This window comes from Giraffa tippelskirchi, chromosome 4 (assembly GCF_054371585.1).
Source record: "Giraffa tippelskirchi isolate mGirTip1 chromosome 4, T2T-mGirTip1v1.2.pri, whole genome shotgun sequence".
In the NCBI taxonomy this organism is placed as follows: Eukaryota; Metazoa; Chordata; class Mammalia; order Artiodactyla; family Giraffidae; genus Giraffa; species Giraffa tippelskirchi.
Genome location: NC_137278.1, coordinates 165,769,651 through 165,794,086, shown reverse-complemented (window position 1 = coordinate 165,794,086; position 24,436 = coordinate 165,769,651). Strand labels below are relative to the sequence as shown.

At 39.0% G+C, this 24,436-nt stretch overlaps 1 protein-coding gene across 15 annotated transcripts in view; it reads left to right on the top strand.

Moving 5' to 3' along the window:
- The window catches only part of SLC41A2 (solute carrier family 41 member 2), a 156,861-nt gene that overhangs the window by 42,526 nt on the left and 89,899 nt on the right, over positions 1-24,436 (top strand). For 14 of the 15 annotated variants that reach the window (XR_014083504.1, XR_014083500.1, XR_014083503.1 and 11 more), the window contains one exon: positions 10,463-11,187. The exons of the other annotated variant lie outside the window; for it this stretch is intronic. Coding sequence is in view for 9 of the 14 variants with exons in the window: in XM_081595671.1 (XP_081451797.1) it covers positions 10,633-11,187 (555 nt within the window). In the remaining 5 variants the exon portion in view is untranslated. The remainder of the gene's footprint in view (positions 1-10,462; positions 11,188-24,436) is intronic. 15 annotated transcript variants of the gene reach the window in all.

The window sequence follows — 24,436 nt, the reverse complement described above, 5'->3', positions numbered from 1 at the left end:
TATTGAAGCTTCAGCTTCAGCATCAGTCCTTCCAGTGAATATTCAGGGTTCATTTCCTTTAGGACTGCCTGGTTTGATCTCCTTGCTGTCCAAGGGAATCTCAAGAATTTTCTCCAACACCACAATTTGAAAGCATCGATTCTTTGGTGCTCAGCCTTCTTTTATTGTCCAACTCTCACATCCATACGTGACTACTGGAAAAACCAACTGGATACTATGAATTATATATACCTCTGTAATATTGGTACATTTGGAGTTGTGGAGATTTCTTTTTCATTGCCATATTGATTTTTAAGTTTTGAGGGTCAAGTGATATAGCAAGTATCATCAGAAAAAGAAGATATTCTCTTTGCCCTGTAGGAATTGGCAATGGGAGACCAAATGGACACCTTTTATTTTTTAAAAATTCTTTTAAAACGGTACATGATAGGACGATTGCTCACTGTTTTGGGCATTTAATTTTGACTATGTTTTTTTCCTCTCTGTACCCTGAACTCTACATTAATTTAGGTAGATTTCTCTGAGGTGGTCAATTTTTATGGTGACCTTTTGAATGAGGCCAAAGTTCCAGAACATTAGGAACAGTTGGTAGAAAGTATAGGGACAACTGAATAAAATAAATTTGGTTGAATAGAGGAAGCTTAAAGAAGAATAAGAGATAATAATTTAGCTGATTTAAGAAATTGAGTAGAAAACAGTGAGTCAGTTTGAAACAATTAGGAACCCAAAATCAGCATGTAGGGAGCCCTGTGGATGCAAATAGTGAAGTCAAAGAGTTTAAAATGAGAAATGATGGGTCTTTCCTGGCAGTCCAGTGGTTAAGACTCCACACCCCTAATGCAGGGGGCCTGGATTTGATCCCTAGTCCATAAACAAGATCCTGCAAGCTGCTAGCACTGCCAAAAGAAAAAAAAAATTTTTAATGAGATATGATTTTAGTGGTAGCTGTTGGACTAGCTTAAATGGGGAATAGAGCTCTTCAGTGTGATTTAGTAGTCAAGGCTGTGATCTCCATGCTTGGGACTAGGGTGACCTTGTGGGTTCTGATGTGTTTTCCAGGAAGAAGGGTTTGGCAGGACAGCAGAAAGCTGGAGTCAGAGTGAACATGAGAAAACCAAAGTGGGGATTGGTTAAGAGCTGTGCGAGATATGTGCTGAGAAAAGTGATTTGATGCTGAGAAAAGTGATTCTTCAGGAAAACAGAGTTTGGGAATAAGAAATGGAGAAGCTAAGGAATTCAAGTGACCAAACTGGGTATCAAAAAGACTATTGAGACTTTTAAAAATAGTTTTTGCTTAAGTGGAAATAGTAATCATTGAAATTAATGAGGATTTATGTTTACATAGGTTTTATTCTTTAAATGGAAATAGTGGACGAAAACGGATCAGCCATAACGGCAGCCTGCTGTTTGGGTGCTGCAAAAAAGCAAATTATTATAAATAGACATAATCCTTCTTTGTGAACCTGCTATCCAGTGAAACAAGTCAGTACTTACTGGGTATCATTGAAAAGAATGTGCCAAAAACTTTTATAAAATAAGAAAATAAATTTGTACAACATCAGCTAAGGTCTCATTTTGTCTGGCATGACCTTTCTGAAATCTGACTTAACTGACCTCAAAATACATCCTGTTTGGTGCATATCTGCATCTTCTAACAAACAGAGATGTAGAATACATATATTCAGAGGAAGTAAAAGCAGAATGCACACTTGGAGAGTGGCAAAACTAAGAATACATAATAACCGTAATCTGCCTTGACTTCTAGGTCATTTAGTGTGTGAATATATGTGTGTGACAGTGCTGTGACAAGTTTTGAGATTTTTGACTAAATGCTTTCATCGTTTTGTTGTTCTAATGGGAAAATAAAGTATTACACTTCCATTTATTGCCTTTCTTAGTAATGAGGCGTGACAAAAGTCTGCTAACTCAACTGCTCTGACTAATTTTTTAAGTGTATTATTTAACCTTTGCAAAGGAACAGATTGCCTCCTCCAGCACAATAGGCAGATTTTCTCCAAGATACTGATTAAGTAAATCAACACACATACAATTCTTTTTCTTAACTTTTAAAAACAAGCAATTTTAACATTATTTATTTATGTTTTTTTGTAACTGTAGTTGAATTAATCAGGACTGTCTGATATTAGTTTGTTTTCCTTTAAGTCAGTGGTTCCCTAACACAACTCCCTGATTAATGTTGGCCCATGACAGAGCTTCCACAGGAAGCAAGGAGTGAGTTCTTAATAAATCTGAATGTATTCAATGGAAAGGCTTTTAGTCTAAGAGTTTGTCCTTTCTACTTGTTTGGTGTTAAAATGTACACTTATATTTTAAAGGAAAAATCATTGTTAACTTGATAAAATTTGGGGGGAAATGTGGTTAACGAGATCTAAATGTTTGGAAAACACTGTTTTAAAGCTCTTTAACCAAAGATGGAATCCTTACATGCTCAGTATATCAGAGAGACTCTATTAAGCTAAAATAGATGGGAATATGTGGGTTAGGTTCTTTTTTAAGATGCCTGCTTTTGAGTTTAGTTTTCATTAAATCTTGCTGTGGTAGTAAACAATCCTGAACCCTCGGTGGCTTTCAGCAGCAAAACTTTCTTTCTCTCCTCCTACATGTTGCCTGTAGGTTGCTTCAGATGAGCTTCAGTACCTGCAGCTCTGGGTGTTACCTTTGTCCCAGGACCTAGTCTGAACCTAGGATATGTCGTTCCCATTTCAGAGGGAAAAGAGGGCAGAGTTGAATTGCTTCTGTTTGTAGATGTTGTTGCTTCCTGAGTCATCTGCCCAGACCTGATGTCAGTAGAGATGAGGCAGTGTAATCTTCACATACTCCCTGCATGTAACTTGGCAACAGGCAGAGATGACAGTCCTCTTACAGGAGGGAAGCAATAATGGGGAGTAATAAAATCTGTCACAGTATCATTCAGACTGAAGCACGCATGCCGAATAATGAAAATGTTCCATTTGAATGCAGAGTTCCAAAGAATAGCAAGGAGAAATAAGAAAGCCTTCCTCAGTGATCAATGCAAAGAAATAGAGGAAAACAATAGAATGGGAAAGACTAGAGGCCTCTTGAAGAAAATTAGAGATACCAAGGGAACATTTCATGCAAAGATGGGCACAATAAAGGACAGAAATGGTATGGACCTGACAGAAGCAGAAGATATTGAGAAGAGGTGCAAGAATACACAGAAGAACTATACAAAAAAGATCTTCATGACCCAGATAACTATGATGGTGTGATCATCCACCTAGAGCCAGACATCCTGGAATGTGAAGTCATGTGGGCCTTAAGAAGCATCACTATGAACAAAGCTAGTGGAGGTGATAGAATTCCAGTTGAACTATTTCAAATCCTAAAAGATGATGCTGTGAAAGTGCTGCACTCAATATGTCAGCAAATTTGGAAAACTCAGCAGTGGCCACAGGACTGGAAAAGGTCAGTTTTCTTTCCAATCCCAAAGAAGGGCAATGCCAAAGAATGTTCAAAGTACTGCACTATTGCACCCATATCACATGTTAGCAAAGTAATGCTCAAAATTCTCCAAGCCAGGCTTCAACAGTGTGTGAACCGTGAACTTCCAGATGTTCAAGCTGGATTTAGAAAAGGCAGAGGAACCAGAGATCAAATTGCCAACATCTATTGGGTCATTGAAAAAGCAAGAGAGTTCCAGAAAAACATCTACTTCTGCTTTACTGACTATGCCAAAGCCTTTGTGTGGATCACAACAAACTGTGGAAAATTGTGAAAGAGATGAGAAATCTGTGTGCAGGTCAAGAAGCAACAGTTAGAACCAGACGTGGAACAACAGACTGGTTCAAAATCGGGAAGGGAGGACTCAAGGCTGTATATTGTCACCTTGCTTATTTAACTTATATGCAGAGTACATCATGAGAAATGCCAGGCTGGGTGAAGCACAAGCTGGAATCAAGATTGCTGGGAGAAATATCAATAACCTCAGATATGCACATGACACCACCCTTATGGCAGAAAGTGAAGATGAACTAAAGAGCCTCTTGTTGAAAGTGAAAAAGTTGGCTTAAAACTCAACATTCAGAAAACTAAGATCATGGCATCCGGTCCCATCACTTAATCGCAAATAGATGGGGGAACAGTGGAAACAGTGAGACTTTATTTTGTGTGGCTGCAAAATCACTGCAGATGGTGACTGTAGCCATGAAATTAAAAGACGCTTGCTCCTTGGAAGAAAAACTATGACCAACCTAGACAGCATATTAAAAAGTAGAGACATTACTTGCCAACAAAGGTCTTTCTCGTCATAGCTATGGTTTTTCCATTAGTCATGAATGGATGTGAGAGTTGGACTATAAAGAAAACTGAGCGCCAAAGAATTGATGCTTTTGAACTGTGTTGTTGGAGAAGACTCTTGAGAGTTCCTTGGACGGCAGGGAGATCCACCCAGTCCATCCTAAAGGAAATCAGTCCTGAATATTCATTGGAAGGACTGATGCTAAAGCTGAAACTCCAGTACTTTGGCCACCTGGTTCTAAGAACTGACTCATTGGAAAAGCCCCTGATGCTGGGAAAGATTGAAGGCAGGAGAAGGGATCCATAGAGGATGAGATCGTTGGATACCATCAGCGACTCGATGGACATGAGTTTGAGCAAGCTCCAGGAGTTGGTGATAGACAGGGAAGCCTGGTGTGCTGCAGTCCATGGGTCGCAAAGAGTCAGATACAACTGAGCAACTGAACTGAAGTAAAGAACAATAATAAACATTCAGGTATCTACTACCTAGCTTAAAAAATATAACCACTACCTTTGGAGCTCCCTGTGTGGTTTTTGTACTACTTCTACAAATGTAACCATTCTCTTGAAATTTGTGCTTGCTTATAATCCCCTCCTTCATAGATTCCATTGTGTGAAATCCCACAATTTATCTTTTGTTGTGTTAATTCTAGTTTTTTCTTCTCTTTTTTTGCTAATGTGAAAATGTTGGTAAGGATATTCTTTTATGTGTCTTCTGTGTACAAAGCAAGAGTTGCTTCAGGGTATGGACTTTGGTGTGAATTGTTGGAATGTGGCACGTATGTGTCTTCAATTTTAATAGATCAGACCACATTGTTTTCCAAAGTGGTTGTACAGTTTCCACTCCCAATAGTGGTGGTGTATGTATTACCAGTACTCAGGTCTTCGTTCACATCTGAAAGTCTGACAACATCTAATTTGTAGTCTAATGTGTATAAATCAAATTCTTTTGGATGTTCAGGGAGGTGCTTCTTAAGCTTCCATGTTTACATAAAGCACATGGTATGTGTTTTAGTCGTTCAGTCGTGTCTGACTCTTTGAGAACCCATGGACTGTAGCCTGCCAGGTTCCTCTGTCCATGCAATTCTCTAGGCAAGAATACTGGAGTGAGTGGGTTGCCATGCCCTTCTCCAGGGGATCTTCCCAACCCAAGAATTGAACCCAGGTCTTCCAAATTGTTGGCAGATTCTTGACTGACTGAGCTGCCAGGGAAGCAAAGCACGTGGAGATGGTATTAATACTGTAAGCACAGGTTGTGATTCAGTAGGTTGGGTTATGCTTGGGAACTGAGATCCTGCATTTCTAATAACAATCCAGGTGATGCCGATGCAGCTGTGTCCTGTGCTCAGTTGCTCAGTCGTGTCCGACTCTTTGTGATTCCATCACAAAGAGTGATGGGGGGCTGGGGGACTACGGTCCCACAGGCTCCTTTGTTCATAGGGTTTTCTGGGCAAGAATCCTGAAGTGGGTTGCCATTTCCTACTTCAGGGGATCTTTCCAACCCAGGGATTGAACCTGTGACCCATAAATATCTCCACTGATATTCTTTCACTTACAGCACCTAAAACTAGAGAAACTTTGCCCAATTCTATTTACTTATTTTTTAGTAATTTTTATTAATTTATAGATGAAGAGCAATATAGAGCAACCCAACTGATTTTTTATTTAGTGCCATATGTGTACATTACCCATTTTAAATCAGCTTCAAAGTAATTTGATTGTAGTCATTATTCAACGAGTTTCTAAGTGACTTCTTTAAAGGAAGAAAATTCAAGAAGTCTTTAAGGGAAGTAATAGACCTTTATAGACCTTGTCAGTATGCAAGCATTAGACTAACTGATCACTCATTCGCTGGCTAAAATGAAGGATAAATAAAAATGAGCACATTTTCCTCAGTGCAAGATTGTGGTATGTGATCTATGGTATGCACTTGCAGCAAGATAATTCTTAGTACTTCCAAATTGCATTATTTTACAAACAGATGTTAAGACAGAAGCACCATTTAGCCTAGCTTAAGCAATGGAGATTTATTGGCCCATAAAATTGGGAAGAACTGGGATGGAATGGGCTTTAAATAAATGAGATATCCTAATTGTGTAGTGTTATCAGAACCCTCTCAACATCTCCTGGCTGTGATTCTCTGTTTCTGTGGATGGATGAGCTTTCCTCCAAGTGTAAATGGTGGTGGTGGTGGTGGAAGGGGCTTTTGGAGGATGAAAATATAGTGACAAACCTCAGGATTATCTCATTCAAAGGGGAAGTGAGAAAACACTCTTTTTTAAAAGAATTAATTTATTCATTTGGCTGCACTGGGTCTTAGTTTCGGCATGCAGGATCTTTGGTTGCAGCATGTGGGATCTAGTTCCCTGACCAGGGATCGAACCCAGGCCCCTGCATTGAAGATGCAGAGTTTTAGCCACTGGACCACCAGGGAAGTCCTGAGAAAACACTCTTCCAGAGGCCTGCCCCTCTGAAGTAGCCCTGTAAGTCATTCACTCTTTGCTCCATCAACTCTTTCCTTCATTGCCTTTATCACAAATTATCTCCTTTACTTATTTGGTCACCTGATTGTTTTTCCTCTCCACCACAAGGTAAAGTCCTTGAAGAAGGAGTAGTGCCTCTTTTGTTGGCATCTGTCAGCCATTCAGGAAATAGTAAGGCAACAGGTATGTGAAATTCCAGGGTAGGAATCAGGCCTGCCCCAGGCAGTTGTTATTATGTGGTCTGGAGGGCAGGGAAGTTTGATTACTGGGCATACCAGAGCCTCATAGACAAGGCAAGTGTGATTTCACATGGGAAATGGAGCTACTATAAGCTGAAAAATTGGGAAAAGATGCTGAGGAAACAACAGCAAAAGCACGTGTTTTTTATGCCCTTTAAGCGTGGTTTTCTGTTTCACTCAACTGCCCAGTGTGTTGTGTAAAGTTGTGCAGGTTCTACAGTGCATGAGGGTGCTTGGCTGAGGGGAGGGAGTGGGGTTGAAATCTAGCACGAGACTCCACATCTGTGGCTTCCTTTTTCCAGGAGGCATTGTTTTAAGTTTACCCCAAAGTTCTGTCTGGTCTGTGCCCACTGGGCCCGGTTGCATATCTGTGTCTCCATCTCACCTTCTTCATAGCTTCCCTGGAGAAAGAATACCAGGGGCAAAAGTGTGTGAGCTGGATGCATCTGGATCCCGCTGGCCAACTCAGTGTAGACTCTGTGCTTAGCCATGCCCTACAGGTATTCTAAGAGAGATAACTTTCTGGAAAATTCCTCCCCCCACCCTTTTCTCTTCCCTCCATTTTTCTATTTAGGGTTAGTTGACCATGCATTTTGAGGTGAATGCTGACTGAATGGTAATATACATACTGTCATCTACATTTCTCTGCATTTCCAGTTTGATTACTTTATAATTCTGCTTCAAGAGGAAGAAGAAATTGCCTATGTCTATCACTGGCCCTTTAGTGGAATAGACTGTCTTAAAAGTTTGTTCCGTTTTTTGTTTGATTAGAGATCTCTTTGGGGCAGTGAAATGCTCACTATTTAAAAGGAGGCAAATTGGTTTAAGGAACAGAAACGCACTCAATCTGGCTCATGTAAGGCTGCTGGCAATCTCCTAAGTTTCGTACATACAGCTGAGCCTCTTCTTACATGGAAGGTCCTCAAGGAGCCATTCTGTCCTCCTCTCTGGATTGCTTGGTTTCTTCTTTGCTTCATTCTGGACATTGTTTCCATTCATTTGATTTTCTTCAAACACTGACTTTGTATACTGATCCACCTGCCGGTGGCAAAAATGGCAACTAGTACTTCATCTCATTGGATTCTCTGCAAGTCCACAGAATGTCTGTACTGTGATCACTTAGGGAGTGTAAAAAGAAAAAGATTTCTATGACTCAAACATATTCTGAGCCAGTAGGTCTGGAGTCCTAGGATCTACATGTTGAGCCTTTTCCCTTGCAGGAATTCCCAGACCCGTCTGTAATCACAAGAGAAAGCAAGTGAGTGAATGATGAAGTAGATGAACCAGGCCCTAGCATCCACTTTCACATGACATAGCCCCTTCTCTTTTTTCCCTTTGCCATTTGTTGCCATTGATCTTTCTATCCAAAGAGAGGAGATTGGCATTCTAAGAAGTTGAAAACAAATATTGAAGAACAGAATGGTTTTCATTAAAAGCAGCAGTATAGCAGCAACAGTTCTTAGTCTAGTTTGGTGGGTGAACAGTCCAGTTAGGCAGTGGGGCTATCTGTCCCTTATCAAATCAGGGCCAATTAGTTGATCTTGAATGCTCTTGGAAGTGTAAGATAGGTGTTCCTGAGAAACACCTGCAGCCTTAGGCCCACTCTAATAACTTTGAAAACCTCTGTACCTTGGTGGCAGCTGCCCAAAGAGTCAGATTCTCTACCTGGGCAGGTGATATATGACCTCACAACTTCAGTGTCTGTCACTCTCAAACTAGCTTACACTTTAGTTCAGTTCAGTTGTTCAACAGCATCCGACTCTTTGTGACCCCATGGACTGCAGCACACCAGGCTTCGCTGTCCATCACCAACTCCCTGAGCTTGCTTAAACTCATGTCCATCGAGTCGCTGATGCCATCCAACCATCTCATGCTCTATCATCCCCTTCTCCTCCTGCTTTCAGTCTTTCTCAGCATCAGGGTCTTTTCCAATGAGTCAGTTCTTTGAATCAGTGGCCAAAGTACTGGAGTTTCAGCTTTAGCATCAGTCCTTCCAATGAATATTCAGGACTGATTTCCTTTAGGATTGAAACCTTACACTATGTGTCTGTAGTTTAAGATCTTTAGAGAGAGAATCTTATCACTGACTAGCCAATCAGGAGCCTACTCTGAGATTGAAGGTCAGAGCTAACTTTGAGAAGGGCATTAAAAACTTTCTTTTGGTTGGCTTGTAAAATAGGATTAAGCGATTTTTTGTAATCCCTTTTCATTTTGGTTATTTCTTAGGTAACATTATAATATCCCTAAATGAACTATAATGATTTTTTTTTGTTAGAACTACAAATATGACATCAACCTAGTTTTACCTGTGAAATAAATACCATGTACACTATTTAGGATATTTATCAAGTAATTTCATGGCAAACATTATCATTGTTTCTTCATATTTTAATAGCAAAATGTATACTGTGTTAAGTTGGAGATAAAGTAACAGATATTATTTAATATATTTAAAATGTAATGTCATATACTTTACCTTTGTTGTGCTGACATATGTAACAGGTGGTAGCAGTTTAATTCTGAGACTTCAGTATAAGTAATGGAAGCCATTACTTTAATAAATTTGTCTTTTGTAGAATTGCAGAGACATTGAAGACATTTGAAGGGCTTCCCTGATAGTTCAGGAGAAGGCAATGGCAACCCACTCCAATACTCTTGCCTGGGAAATCCCATGGATGGAGGAGCCTGGTGGGCTACAGTCCATGGGGTCGCAAGGAGTCTGTCACGACTGAGCGACTTCACTTTCACTTTTCACTTTCATGCATTGGAGAAGGAAATGGCAACTGACTCCAGTGTTCTTGCCTGGAGAATCCCAGGGATGGGGGAGCCTGGTGGGCTGCCATCTATGGGGTTACACAGAGTCGGATACGACTGATGCGACTTAGCAGCAGCAGCAGCAGCCTGATAGTTCAGTTGGTAAAGAATCCGCCTGCAGTGCAGGAGACCCTAGTTCGATTCCTGGTTGGGAAGATTCGCTGGAGAAGGGATAGACTACCCCCTCCAGTATTCTTGGGCTTCCCTTGTGGCTCAGCTGGTAAAGAATCCTCCTGCAATGTGGGAGACCTGGGTTCGATCCCTGGGTTGGGAAGATCTCCTGAAGAATAGAAAGGCTACTCACTCCAGTATTCTGGCCTGGAGAATTCCATGAACTATACAGTCCGTGGAGTCGCAAAGAGTTGGACATGACTGAATAACTTTCACTTTGAAGACATTACATGGGTACTAATTACATAAAGTATGCAAAAATAAATACTTTTAACCAAAATAGGCCATGGCCATCAAAAAAAGCTGTATGCTACATTTGTGCGTCCAAAGCAGTTGCATGGCACAAACCAGTTATGTGTTAAGCCCACAGAGTATAATGTCAGTACCTTGGGGTTCATTTAAGAACATGTGTATTTTACAGCTTTAACTATGAGGTATCAAGATAGTTATTCTGACTTTTAAAAATTATTTTTCCAGATCCAGTCCCTCTGTGGAACTTCTAAACATCTTCTATTAGTGGAAGCGGTGTTTTCTGCACAATGAAGTCAACATCTTAATTTACACCAGCGTTCGTGTGGTTCTGATTCATCTGCTCTGGTTCACAAAGCTTGAGATCTAAGGCAAACAGGGTCTTTTGCAATGACAATATGACTAATAGTAAAGGAAGATCTATTATTAATAAATCAAGTGGTGGTCGAAGCAGTGGAGGAGGTTTTGTGGACTGGACTTTAAGTTTAAATACAATTCAGTCTGATAAGTTTTTAAACTTATTGCTGAGTATGGTTCCAGTAATATACCAGAAAAACCAGGAAGACAGGCACAAAAAAGGAAATAGCATTTGGCAAGATGGGTTATCAGCTGCAGCACAGACTTTCAGTAATAGATCCGAACAGCACATGGAATATCACAATTTCTCGGAGCAGTCTTTTCATGGCAACAGTGGGCACATGCCATCAAGCTGTAGCCAAAAGTATGATGACTATGCCAACTACAATTACTGTGATGGGAGGGAGGCTTCAGAAACTACAGCCATGTTACAAAATGATGATGTATCTAGTGATGGTGATGAAGATGTCATTGTGGAAACAAGCCAGAAATTACCAAAGGAATCCAGTGGTGTCATGGCACTGCAAATACTTGTGCCATTTTTGTTAGCTGGCTTTGGAACAGTCTCAGCTGGCATGGTTTTGGATATAGTCCAGGTGAGTTTTCATCTTTGTTTAACTTCACTGGCTTTGTTGTTTAAAGTGCTTTGTGTCAGTTACTAATCTCAGACATTATTTTTAGTTTTAATTTATCCCTTAGTTAAAATGAACTCATGCAGACTCTGGTGGATAATCTGCTCTTTCTAGATATCTTTTGTTTGTTTTCCTTTAGAAATTCTAAGAGAATTGTCTGATTCTGACCCTAAAGTAATTCTTCATAAAATATTAAATATCAAGTAATCCCAAATAGGGTAAATCAGCTAAATGAATAACTCAATATATTTAAATATGTCCCTGTTTTAAAAATAAAAAATAATATGTGCTTATTAAAATGAACTCGAACAGTGCAGAGTATTAAGTAAACGATAAAAAATCCTGTTCCTCATCTCCAAATCAAAACTCTCTTCCCCTCTGGAGGTTACCATTGTTAAGAGTTTGCTGTATATACTTGCAGACGATTTTTCTGGGCTTATATACAAGCATATGTGCAGAAGTTTGTTTTTTTAATAAAAATTAAATGCCGTATGTATTTTTCTCAGTTTATTTTCACTGCTTATTAATGTATCTTGGACATGTTTCTAAATTAGTAAAAAGGATATTTAGCATTTTAAAAAGAGTACTTGATATTTTCATTGTGTGTATATATATATATATATATATATATATATATATATATACATACACACACCAAAATTTACTTATTCATTCTCCTATGCTGGTGCTATAACAAATATCCTTACAAATTTATCTTTTATACACTCATACTAATTTTTTTATAAGATAGATTTTAAAAATGAGATTGTTGGGTATTAGAGCAGGTGTGTGTGTTTAAAATTTTATAGGTATTGTCAAATTGCCTTTCAAAAAGTTTGTACCAATTTGTAGTCCTTCCAGAAATATGTAAATACTTTCATTTTTCCATATCCTTATCAACATTTGATGTTCTTGATCTTTTTCATTTTTGCCAGATAGGAAAATGTTGTCCTATTTTAATTAACATTAATTACTATTAATGTTTTAGCCTCTTTTCATAAGTTTATTGGCCATTCTTACCTTTTCTGTGAATGTTTCTTATATGAATTACTTTTTTGTATCTTACCTATTTTTTTGAAGGTTTTTTTTCTTTTTAATTTATATTTTATTGAAGGATAATTGCTTTGCAGAATTTTGTTGTCTTCTGTCAAACCTCAACATGAATCAGCCATAGGTATACATATATCCCCTCCCTTTTGAACCTCCCTCCTGTCTCCCTCCCCATCCCACCCTTCTAGGTTGATACAGAGCCCCTGTTTGAGTTTCTTGAGCCATACAGGAAGTTCCCGTTGGCTATCTATTTTACATATGGTAATGTAAGTTTCCATGTTACTCTTTCCATACATTTCACCCTTTCTTCCTCTCTCCCCATGTCCATAAGTCTTTTCTCTATGTCTGTTTCTCCATTGCTACCCTGTAAATAAATTCTTCATTTTTCTAGATTCCATATATGTGCGTTAGAATACGATATTTATCTTTCTCTTTCTGACTCACTTCACTGTGTATAATAGGTTCTAGGTTCATTCACCTCATCAGAACTGACTCAAATGCATACCTTTTTATGGCTGAGTAGTATTCCATTGTGGATATGTACCACAACTTCTTTATCCATTCATCTGTTGATGGACATCTAGGTTGCTTCCATGTTCTAGCTATTGTAAATAGTGCTGCAGTGAACAGTGGGATACATGTGTCTTTTTCAGTTTTGGTCTCCTCAGGGTATATGCCTAGGAGTGAGATTGCTGGGTCATGTGGTGGTTTTATTCCTAGTTTTTTAAGGAATTTTCATACCATCTTCTATAGTGGCTGTATCAGTTTGTATTCCCACCAATAGTACAAGAGCATTCCCTTTTCTCCACACCCTGTCCAGCATTTATTGTTTGTAGACTTTTTGATGATGGCCATTCTGACCCGTGTGAGGTGATATCTCATTGTGGTTTTGATTTGCATTTCTCTAATAATGAGTGATGTTGAGCATCTTTTCATGTGTTTGTTAGCCATCTGTATGTCTTCTTTGGAGAAATGTTTGTTTAGATCTTTTTCCCATTTTTTGATTGGGTTGTTTGTTTTTTTGGCATTGAGTTGTATGAGCTGCTTGTATATTTTGGAAATTAATCCTTTATCAGTTGTTTCATCTGCTATTATTTTCTCCCATTCTAAGAGTTGTCTTTTCACCTTGCTTATAGTTTCCTTTGCTGTGAAAAAGCTTTTAAGTTAATCAGGCCCCAGTTGTTTACTTTTGTTTTTATTTCCGTTACTCTAGGAGGTGGATCATAGAGGATCTTGCTTTGATTTATGTCATCGACTGTTCTGCCTATGTTTTCCTCTAAGAGTTTTGTAGTTTCTGGCCTTATATTTAGGTCTTTAATCCATTTTGAGTTCATCTTTGTGTATGGTGTTAGGAAGTGTTCTAATTTCATTCTTTTACTTGTAGCTGTCCAGTTTTCCAAGCACCATTTATTAAAGAGGCTGTCTTTGTCCCATTGTACATTCTTGCCTCCTTTGTCAAAAATAAGGTACCCATAGGTGCATGGGTTTATTTCTGGGCCTTCTATCTTGTTCCATTGGTCTATATTTCTGTTTTTGTGCCAGTACCATTCTGTCCTGATGACTGTAGCTTTGTAGTATAATCTGAAGTCAGGAAGGTTGATTCCTCCAGCTTCATTCTTCTTTCTCAAGACTGCTTTGGCTATTCAGGGTCTTTTGTGTTTCCATATGAATTGTGAAATTTTTTGTTCTAGTTCTGTGAAAAATGCCATTGGTAATTTGATAGGGATCGCATTGACTCTGTAGATTGCATTTGGTAGTGTAGTCATTTTCACAATATTGATTCTTCCTACCCAGGAACATGGAATATCTCTCCATCTGTTTATGTCATCTTTGATTTCTTTCATCAGTGTCTTATAATTTTCTGTATACAGTTCTTTTGTCTCCTTAGGTAAGTTTATTCCTATATATTTAATTCATTTTGTTGCAATGGTGAATGGGATTGATTCCTTAATTTCTCTTTCTGATTTTTCATTGTTAGTATATAGAAATGCAAGTGATTTCTGTGTACTGATTTTGTATCCTGCAACTCTGCTAAATTCACTGATGAGCTCTAGTAATTTTCTGATACTATCTTTAGGGTTTTTTATGTACAGTATCATGTCATCTGCAAACAGTGAGAGCTTTACTTCTTTTCTGATCTGGATTCCTTTTATTTCTTTTTTTTCTCTGATTGCTATAGCTAGGACTTCCAGGACTAGGTTGAATAATAGTGATGAAAGTGAACACCCTTGTCTTGTTACTGATCTTAGGGGCAATGCTTTCAGTTTTTCACCATTGAGAATAATGTTTGCTATAGGCTTATCATATAGGGCCTTTACTATGTTGAGATAGGTTCCTTCTATGCCCATTTTTTGATGAGTTTTAATCATAAATGAGTGCTGAATTTTGTCAAAGGCTTTTTCTGCATCTATTGAGATGATCATATGGTTTTTATCTTTCAATTTGTTAATATGGTGTATCACATTGATTGATTTGCATGTATTGAAGAATCCTTGCATTCCTGGAATAAACCCAACTTGATCATGATGTATGAGCTTTTTGATGTGTTGCTGAATTCTGTTTGCTAAAATTTTGTTGAGAATTTTTGCATCTATGTTCGTCAGTGATATTGGCCTGTAGTTTTCTTTTTTTGTGTTGTCTTTGTCTGGTTTTGGTATCAGGGTGATGGTGGTCTCATAGAATGAGTTTGGAAGTGTTCCTTCCTCTGCAATTTTTTGAAAGAGTTTTAGAGGGATAGCTATTAGCTCCTCTCTAAATGTTTGACAGAATTGTCCTGTGAAGCTATCTGGTCCTGGGCTTTTTTGGGGGGGGGAGATTTTTGATCACAGCCTCAATTTCAGTCCTTGTAATTGGGTTGTTCATAATTTCTATTTCTTTCTGGTTCAGTCTTGGGAGATGGAACTTTTCTAAGAATCTGCCCATTTCTTCCAGGTTATCCATTTTATTGCCATATAGTTGTTCATAATAGTCTGTTATAATCCTTTGCATTTCTGCATTGCCTGTTGTAACCTCTTCTTTTTCATTTCTAATTTTGATGATTTGATTCTTCTCTCTTTTTTCCTTGATGAGTCTGGCTAAAGGTTTGTCAATTTGTTTATCTTCTCAAATAACCAGCTTTTAGTTTTATTAATCTTTACTATTGTTTCTTTCATTTCTTTTTCATTTATTTCTGCTCAGATCTTTATGATTTCTTTCATTCTACTCATTTTGGGGTTCTTTTGTTCTTCTTATTCCAGTTATTTTGGGTGTAAAGTTAGGTTGTCTATTCGATGTTCTTCTTGTTTCTTGAAGTAGGATTGTATTGTTATAAACTTCCTGCTTAGAACTGCTTTTGCTGCATCCCATAGGTTTTGAGTTGTCATGTTTTCATTGTCATTTGTTTCTAGAAATTTTTTTACTTCTGATTTGATTTCTTCAGTAACCTTTTGGTTATTTAGAAATGTGTTGTTTAATCTCCATGTATTTGTGTTTCTTACAGTTTTTTTTCTTGTAATTAATATCTAGTCTCATAGCGTTGTGGTCAGAGAAGATGCTTGATATGATTTCAGTTTTCTTAAATTTACTGAGGTTTGATTTGTGACCCAAGATGTGGTCTATCCTGAAAAATGTTCCATGTGCACTTGAGAAGAAGGTGGATTCTTCTGTATTTAGATGGACTCTACTGAAGATATCAATGAGATCATCTCATCTTATGTATCATTTAAGACTTGTGTTTCCTTATTAATTTTACGTTTTGATGATCTGTCCAATGTTGTGAGTGGGGTGTTAAAGTCTCCTACTATTATTGTATTACTGTCAATTTCTCCTTTTATGTCTGTTAGTGTTTGTCTTATGTATTGAGGTGCTCCTATGTTGGGTGCATGGATATTTACACTTATGTCTTCCTCTTGGATTGATCCCTTGATCATTATGTGGTGTCCTTCTTTATCTCTTATAATCTACTTTATTTTAAGGTTTATTTTGTCTGATATGAGGATTGCTACTCCAGCTTTCTTTTACTTCCCATTTACATGGAATATATTTTTCCATCCTCTCACTTTCAGTCTATATGTGTCTTTAGGTCTGAAGTGGGTGTCTTGTAGACAGCATATATATGGGTCTTGTTTTTGTATTCATTCAGCCTGTCTGTGTCTTTTGGTTGGAGCATTTAACCCGTTTACATTCTAAGTAATTATTGATACATATGTTCCTATTGTCATTTTCTTAATTGTTTGGGGTTGATTTTGTAGATCCTTTTTCTTCTCTTGTATTTCTTGACTGTACAAGTCTCTTTAACATTTGTTGTAAAGCTGGTTTGGTGGTACTGAATTCTCTTAACTTTTGCTTGTCTGAAAAGCTTTTTATTTCTCCATCAATTTTGAATGAGATTCTTGCCAGATACAGTAATCTTGGTTGTAGATTTTTCCCTTTCAGTACTTTAAATATATACTGCCATTCCCTTCTGGCCTGCAGAGTTTCTGCTGAAAGATCAGCTATTAAGCATATGGGGTTTCCCTTGTATGTTACTTGTTGTTTTTCCCTTGCTGCTTTTAATATTCTTTCTTTGTGTTTAGTCTTTGTTAGTTTGATTAGCATGTGGTCCATCTAGTCAAGGCTTTGGTTTTTCCAGTAGTCATGTGTGGATGTGAGAGAGTTGGACAGTAAAGAAAGCTGAGCACTGAAGAATTGATGCTTTTGAACTGTGGTGTTGGAGAAGACTCTTGAGAGTCCCTTGGACTGCAAGGAGATCCAACCAGTCTATCCTAAAGGAGATCAGTCCTGGGTGTTCATTGGAAGGACTGATGTTGAAGCTGAAACTCCAATACTTTGGGCACCTCATGCGAAGGGTTGACTCATTGGAAAAGACCCTAATGCTGGGAAGGATTGTAGGCAGGAGGAGAAGGGGACGACAGAGGATGAGATGGCTGGATGGCATCACTGACTCGATGGACATGGGTTTGGGTAGACTCCGGGAGTTGGTGATGGACAGGGAGGCCTGGCATGCTGCGATTCACGGGGTCACAAAGAGTCGGACACGACTGAGCGACTGAACTGAACTGAACTGAACTAGCGTGTTTCTCCTTGGGTTTATCCTGTATGGGACTCTTTGTACCTCTTGGACTTGATTGACTATTTCCTTTTACATGTTGGGGAAATTTTCAACTATAATCTCTTCAAAAATTTTCTCATACCCTTTCTTTTTCTCTTCTTCTTCTTCTGGGACCCTTATAATTCAAATGTTGGTGCATTTGATATTGTCCCAGAGGTCTCTGAGACTATCCTCAGTTCTTTCCATTCTTTTTACTTTATTCTGCTCTTCAGATGTTATTTCCACCATTTTATCTTCCAGCTCACTGATTCATTCTTCTGCTTCAGATATTCTGCTATTGATTCCTTCTAGAGTATTTTTAATTTCAGCAATTGTGTTGCCTCTACATGTTTATTCTTTAATTCTTCTAGGTCTTTGTTAATTGATTCTTGCATTGTCTCCATTTTGTTTTCAAGATTTCTGATCATCTTTACTATCATTATTCCAAATTCTTTTTCAGGTAGTTTGCCTATTTCTTCTTCATTGATTTGGACTTCTGTGTTTCTAGTTTGTTCCTTCATTTATGTAGTATTTCTCTGCCTTTTCACTATTTTTTTTAAAACTTATTGTGTTTGAGGTCTCCTTTTCCCAGGCTTCAAGGTTGAATTCTTTCTTCCTTTTGGTTTCTGCCCTCCTAAGTTTGCTCCAGTGGTTTGTGTTAGCTTCATATAGGGTGAGATTTGTGCTGAGTTTTTTGTTTGTTTTGTTTTGTTTTTCCTCTGATGGGCAAGGCTGAGTCAGATGGTAATCCTGTCCGACGATGATTGGATTTGTATTTTTGTCTTGTTTGTCATTTAGATGAGGCATCCTGCACAGGGTGTTACTGGTGTTTGGGTGATGCCAGGTCTTGTATTCAAGTGGTTTCCTTTGTGTGAGCTCTCACTATTTGATACTCCCTAGGGTCTAGGGTCTTGGATTCAGTGCTCCCACTGCAATGGCTCAGGGCTTGATCTTTGATCAGGAATGAAGATTCCACAAGTGGTTTCTTATGGCATTAAGTGAGATTAAAATAAATATCCAAAACCATGAAACCAAAGATGAACCCCAGACAACTGGCAGTTACAAAATCAGGCAAATAACAACTAAAATAATGGAATATACACATATACATATACACCCATGAGCAAATTCAAAACAGTCCAACAAAAATAAAGCACAGTAGATTGACCCAGCAAACAAAGGAAACCAAAAATTGTGTCTACCAGAATAAAACTAACTAAAGCAGAAACTGGAAAACAAAACTAAAGCAAGATGCCAATTGGGGAATAAAGCAATGAAAATAAAACTAACATATGTTGAGAGGAAAGGAAAGAAAGAATAGATAGGTAAAGTTTAATAGAGGTAGATAAAGAAGATTTATATACATTAAAGATTAGCTGCAAGGGGAAAAGAACAGTAGGAAATGCAAACAAAGGAATACATGTAGAAAAATAATAATAGATTTAAAAGTTAAAAATAAAAAAGAGAAAAGGAAAAAAAGGAAAACTTCCCAGAACTGCAAAAGCCCAACGTAGAGGCAGAGGTTTATAACAACAATAAAAAATATGACTGAGAAAAAAAAAAAGCTCAAAAGCTTAATTAGATTTCATAGTGCCAATAAAATCGACAGCTACAACAGAGGGGGGGGAAAGGAAAAAAAAATCCAAAAGAATCTACAGAACAAGTCAAAACATAAGAATTTAATGAATGTTTTTCTTGAGTCACTGCTGTCAGAGTCCTTTCCCTCGCTGGGAGTCACAGTCCACCTCACCACCCTAGGATGCCCTCCAACACTATGCTGATTTCTGGACCTGTTGTGGGGGCAGCTCAGATTCTATTCTGGTCCTACTCTGTGTTCTTGCCTCCAGTATCCACAGCTATCAGAATTAGTGCGTTTTCTTTTGTGGGAGCTCTCAATGACCTTTTGTATATTCCATAGACACGGAGTCTGCCTAGTTGATTGTCTGGATTTAATCTGTAGCTTGTACAGCTGGTGGGAAGGTTTGGGGTCTTCTTCCTTAGTCTCACTGCCCCTGTGTTTCAATTATGGTTTTATTTCCACCTCTGCATGTGGGTCATCCCCTGGGGTTTGCTCCTGAGGCTGCCCTGGACGACTTGGGTTTGCCCCTGTGAGGGCCAGGTGTGGAGGTGGTGCAGCTGCTTGGGTTGCAGGGGTTCTGGCAGTACCAGATACTCAGGAGAGTTGGCGGCTAGGGCAGCAGGAAATATAGTGCTCTAGAAGGGTATGGCAACCAGTATTGGCCAATATGCTCCAGTGTTCTTGCCTGGAGAACCGCCCTCTCTGACGGAGAAGCCTGGCAGGCCACAGTCTACAGGGTCGCAAAGAGTCAGACACTACCGAAGTGACTTTGCGCACATAGATGCAAGACTTTTTTTGCCTGTGGCAGCTCAGCCCCAGTGAGAGTTGAGCGTGAAGGTGGCATGGCTTCTTGGCTTGCAGGGACCCTGGTGGCGCCAAGTGTGCAGGGACACAGACTGCCTCAGCCACAGGAGTTACGGCCCTATTAGTCTTTTTTTGAGCCTCTTGTAGCTGGTGCTCAGAAGGCCTCTTTGGCCAGTCTTTCTCCGTAGCTCCACCTGTTCATGCACTTAGAGGGGCTCCCTTGCCTGGGGTCTTTTTCTGTTGTTCAGTTCATCAGGCACATAGAGGGCACCCCCGTGACTGAGGTCCTACTCTGTAGATCTGCGCGGTCAGGCACTTAAAGGGGCACCCTGGGCAGGATCCTATTCTGTAGTTCAGTGCATCAGGCAGGCGTTTGTTGGGCCAGCCTCTATTGTTCAGCTGCCGATGCTGGCATGTGGGGAGAGAGAGGCTGTGGTGATGGCTCCATCCCTTACGCATGACTCAACAGTGTCGCCTTGCTTCCATGGCTGCCTGGCTCCCCTCCACAAGCATTTCCCACCACAGTCTCCTCCCTCACATCCCCTCGATCTGTCTCTCCATACTCAACAGCAGCCCTTGCCCTGGAATTGCTCCACAATCTCTAAACTCCAGCTCCCAGCCACTGCGCCTTCCAGGGAATCTACATCCCTGTCCGGGGTAAGTATGGCTGCGGCAAGGACTGTCTGATTCTCATTCCATTTAGGCTGCCACAGATCAGCTGTTTCACTCACAGCCTTAAATGTTTCTCCTCTGACTCAGACAATTGCCCTGATGTGGGGATCGGACTCCTGCTTCAGTTCCCCCACCCAATGAGGGCAGGTCCAGTCCTACTAACACTCCCGTTTTCCCCCTAGTTCCTTCGTCCTACCAAGTTTTGCGTGGTTCTATATATTCTTTAACGCTGGTCAGGTAGTCCTGTCTGCTCTCATCTGGTGTTCTGCATGAACTTCTGTGTCTGAAGGTGTATTCCTGATGCATCTGTGGAGAGAGATATACTCCACATCCACCTCCTCCTCCTCCATCTTGTTCTTTCTTTTATCCATTTTAAAATGTGTACATTACTTATTTACTTGTAGGAGTTCTTAATGTAGTATTATATAAAGTTACAAAATTACCTGTTATATAATTATCTTTCTAACATAGTACATTGTAAAAAGGTAACATTCTGTTACTATCAGTTTTCATTCATCAGTCAGAAAAAGATTGTCTCTAGGAAAGTGTTAGATACATTATCGTAATCTGCCTTTCTCTTCCATTGTTTGCTCTCTAAAGGAAATCTCAGGTCATTTATGAATCTAAGACACTTTTAAACACATAACATTTTTATCTAAATGGAAAATGTACACTTTGTCTAAATAGAAACATAATTTTTATACCATCAGGTGGAAAAAAGATATGAAAAGAACTGTTAAGTATATTGAATTTTTGAATAGACTATAATACTAAAGAGGGACCAAACCTATGTGTCCACTTGAAATATGATTGTTTTAAATTATTACCATGGCATCATAACTGCTAAAATGAATATAATGTTTTGGGTTGACTTTATTTTCTGACTTTTTGGTGACAGTTATTCTGAAGAAACACTCAACAGTTAGCTATATATAGTATGATAACATCTGTAGGGAAAATATGTTAGTGTGTATAGATTGTTAGGTAGAATAGTTACATAACTTATTATGTCCCTTCCTCTGATATATGCTCACTGATTTCTTGATGTTTGAGAGAAGAGCATGTGTGTAATTGGGAAAAGTTGCTTTTGTGACTTATAAACATTTTTTCCTTATTTGTTTATTTTTGGCTTGTGCTGGGTCTTCATTGCTGCATATGGGCTTTTCTGTGGTTGCAGAGAGCAGGGGCTCCTCTCTAGTTGCAGTGCATGGGCTTCTCATTGCAGTAGTTTCTCTTGTTGCAGAGCATGGACTCCAGGGTGCAAGGGCTTCAGTCATTTCGGGTCCTGGGTTGTCCAGAGCACGTGCTCAGTAGTTGTGGTGCACAGGCTTAGTTGCTCCACAGCATGTGAGATCTTCCCGGGTCGGAAATCAAACTCATGTCTCCTGCATTGGCAGGCGGACTCTTCACCACCGAGCCACCATGGAAGCTCTCGCTTTTATGATTTGATGAACTTTAACACTGCTAGCCCTAAGAACTTTATAGTGTTAAACTTTGGTGTTAAAAACCATGAAGGTATAATGTAAATGTTTTGAAAGATTTAATTTGATGAGGTTTTCAAAACTTACTAGATTGTGAAGTTTAAAATATATAGAGTGTAAGAAACAGAAATATACAGCTCAGTGAACTTTCATGACACAAATAACCATATAACGGTCACTTGGGTCAACAAATAGAATCTTACCTGTATTTCATTAGTCTTCATTGGTGCTCCCTTCCAAAAGCTTTTCTTTTTTCTCTATCACTAAAGATAATCAGTAACCTGATATTTTTCAGTACTTTTTTGTCTTTATAAGTGTGTGTTATTAAACACCATTGCTTGGGTTTACTTAATTCTTTTTAAAATTTATGCAATGGAAGTATGGAGTATACCTTTATGTTTGGGTTTTTTGGGTCAACATTATGTAAATTTTAGAAAACTGTTGGTCATTTATTTTTATTGCTGTGTTCTAATCCATTGTATAAATACATCACAATTTATCCATTCTACTCTTTTCTTCAGTGCATTCTACTGTTGATGGACTTTGGGCTGAATGGTGTTTCCAGGCTCTTGGTGTACATATGCATGCATTTCTCTTGTGCATATAGGTAGAAATGGAATCTCTAGGTCTTAGATTATGCAGGTATTTAAATGTAGTGTTTGTCAAATAATTTTCCAAAGTGGTTGTACCAATTTACAGACAAATGCAGCCATATATGAGCAGTTCCACTGTCGTATATTATTATTTATACAAGGTATCAGCAGTCTTTTTTAAAATGATTTTGTGGTGTAGTCTCTAAGTCATGTCCAACTCTTGCAATGCCATGGCCTGTAGCCAGCCAGGTTCCTCTGTCCATGAGATTCTCCAGGCAAGAATACTGGAGTGGGTTGCCATTTCCTTCTCCAGGGGATCTTCCCGACCCAGGAATTGAACCCGGGTCTCCTGCGTTGCAGGCATATTCTTTACCAACTGAGCTACAAGGGAAGCCCAAATTGATTTTAATTTACTTATGTATTTATTTTTGGCTGTTCTTGGTCTTTGTTGCTGGGCTGGCTTTTGCTCTAGTTGCAGTGAGTAGGGGCTTCTCTCTAGTTGTGGTATGTGGGCTTCTCATTGCAGTGGCTTCTCTTGTTGCGGTGCACAGACTCTAGGGTGCGCAGGCTTCAGTAGCTGCAGCACGTGGGCTGAGTAGCTGAGGCTCAACGAGCTCTAGAGCACAGGCTCAGTAGTTGTGATGCACACTCTTTGTTGCTCCGTGGCATGTGACATCTTCCCAAATCAGGGATTGAACCCACGTCTCCCTCATTGTCAGGTGGATTCTTTACCACTGAGCCATCAGGGATGCCCTAGCAGTCATTTTAATTTTAGAAATTCTGGCATATGTGGGGTGGTATCTCTTTGAGGTTTTAAGTGGGATTTTCCTATGATGATGTTTGTTGATCATTTATATATCATTGGTGAAGTTTCTTTACCCATTTTCGTATATAGTTGTTTGTCTTTTTTTTTAATTGATTTATAGGAGTTATTTTTGTATTATAGATATAAGTCCTTTAGTGAAAGTGAAAAGTGGAAGTGTTAGTCGCTCAGTCACGTCTGACCCTTTGTGACTCCATGGACTGTAGCCCGCCAGGCTCCTCTGTCCCTGGGGATTCTCTAGGCAAGAATACTGGAGTGGGTAGCCATCCCCTTCTTCAGGGGATCTTCCCAACCCAGGGATCAAACCCAGATCTCCTACATTGCAGGCAGATTCTTTACCGTCTAGCCACCAGGGAAGCCCCAAGCCCTTTAGTTATATGTAATACAAATATTCCACCCCCCCGCCCCTGTGGCTTGCTTTTTTACTCTCTCAGTGGTATGATTTGAATAGCAGAAGTTCTTAATTTTTATACAGTCCTCTTTTCCCTACTTTTCTATGGTCTGTGCTTTTTGTCTGCTGTTTAAGAAATCTTTCTACACCCTGTGAATTAAGATATTCTCATATAATACTTCCTCAAAGTGTCATTGTTTTGTCTTTTACAATTTGATCTTTCCCTCCCTGGAATCCATTCTGTTTAGAGTGTGAGGTAGGGGTTCTATTTTTTCCTTTCCACATGGATTTTCATTTGTGTCCTCACTATCATATAACTAAAATATTTGCTCTAAGTCAAGTGCCCATTTGTGAGTAGGGCTACTTCTGGGCTCTCAATTCTGTTCCTTCGGTGTATTTATGTCTCTTGTCATGAAAGCCACAGTGTCATCATTACTCTATAAATCTTGCTGTGTAGTAGAGAATTTTCTCTCCTTCATCTTCCAGGACAGTGCTTTAGTTATTCTTTCCCTTTGCATTTCCATGTGTGTTTTAGTGTAAAAACATGTCAGTTTTCAGAAAAAGTTGTTGCAGTTGTGATTCAGAGATAATTAGGGGGAGAACTGACTCTGTTGTTCCATGTATGTGGAATAATAGTCCTCCATTTGTTTAGGTCATCTTTGATTCCCCTCACTGATGTTTTACAATTTCTGAACAAAAGTCTTTTACATTTTTAGTTAGGTTCATTTCTAGTTATTTGGTACTTTTTAATG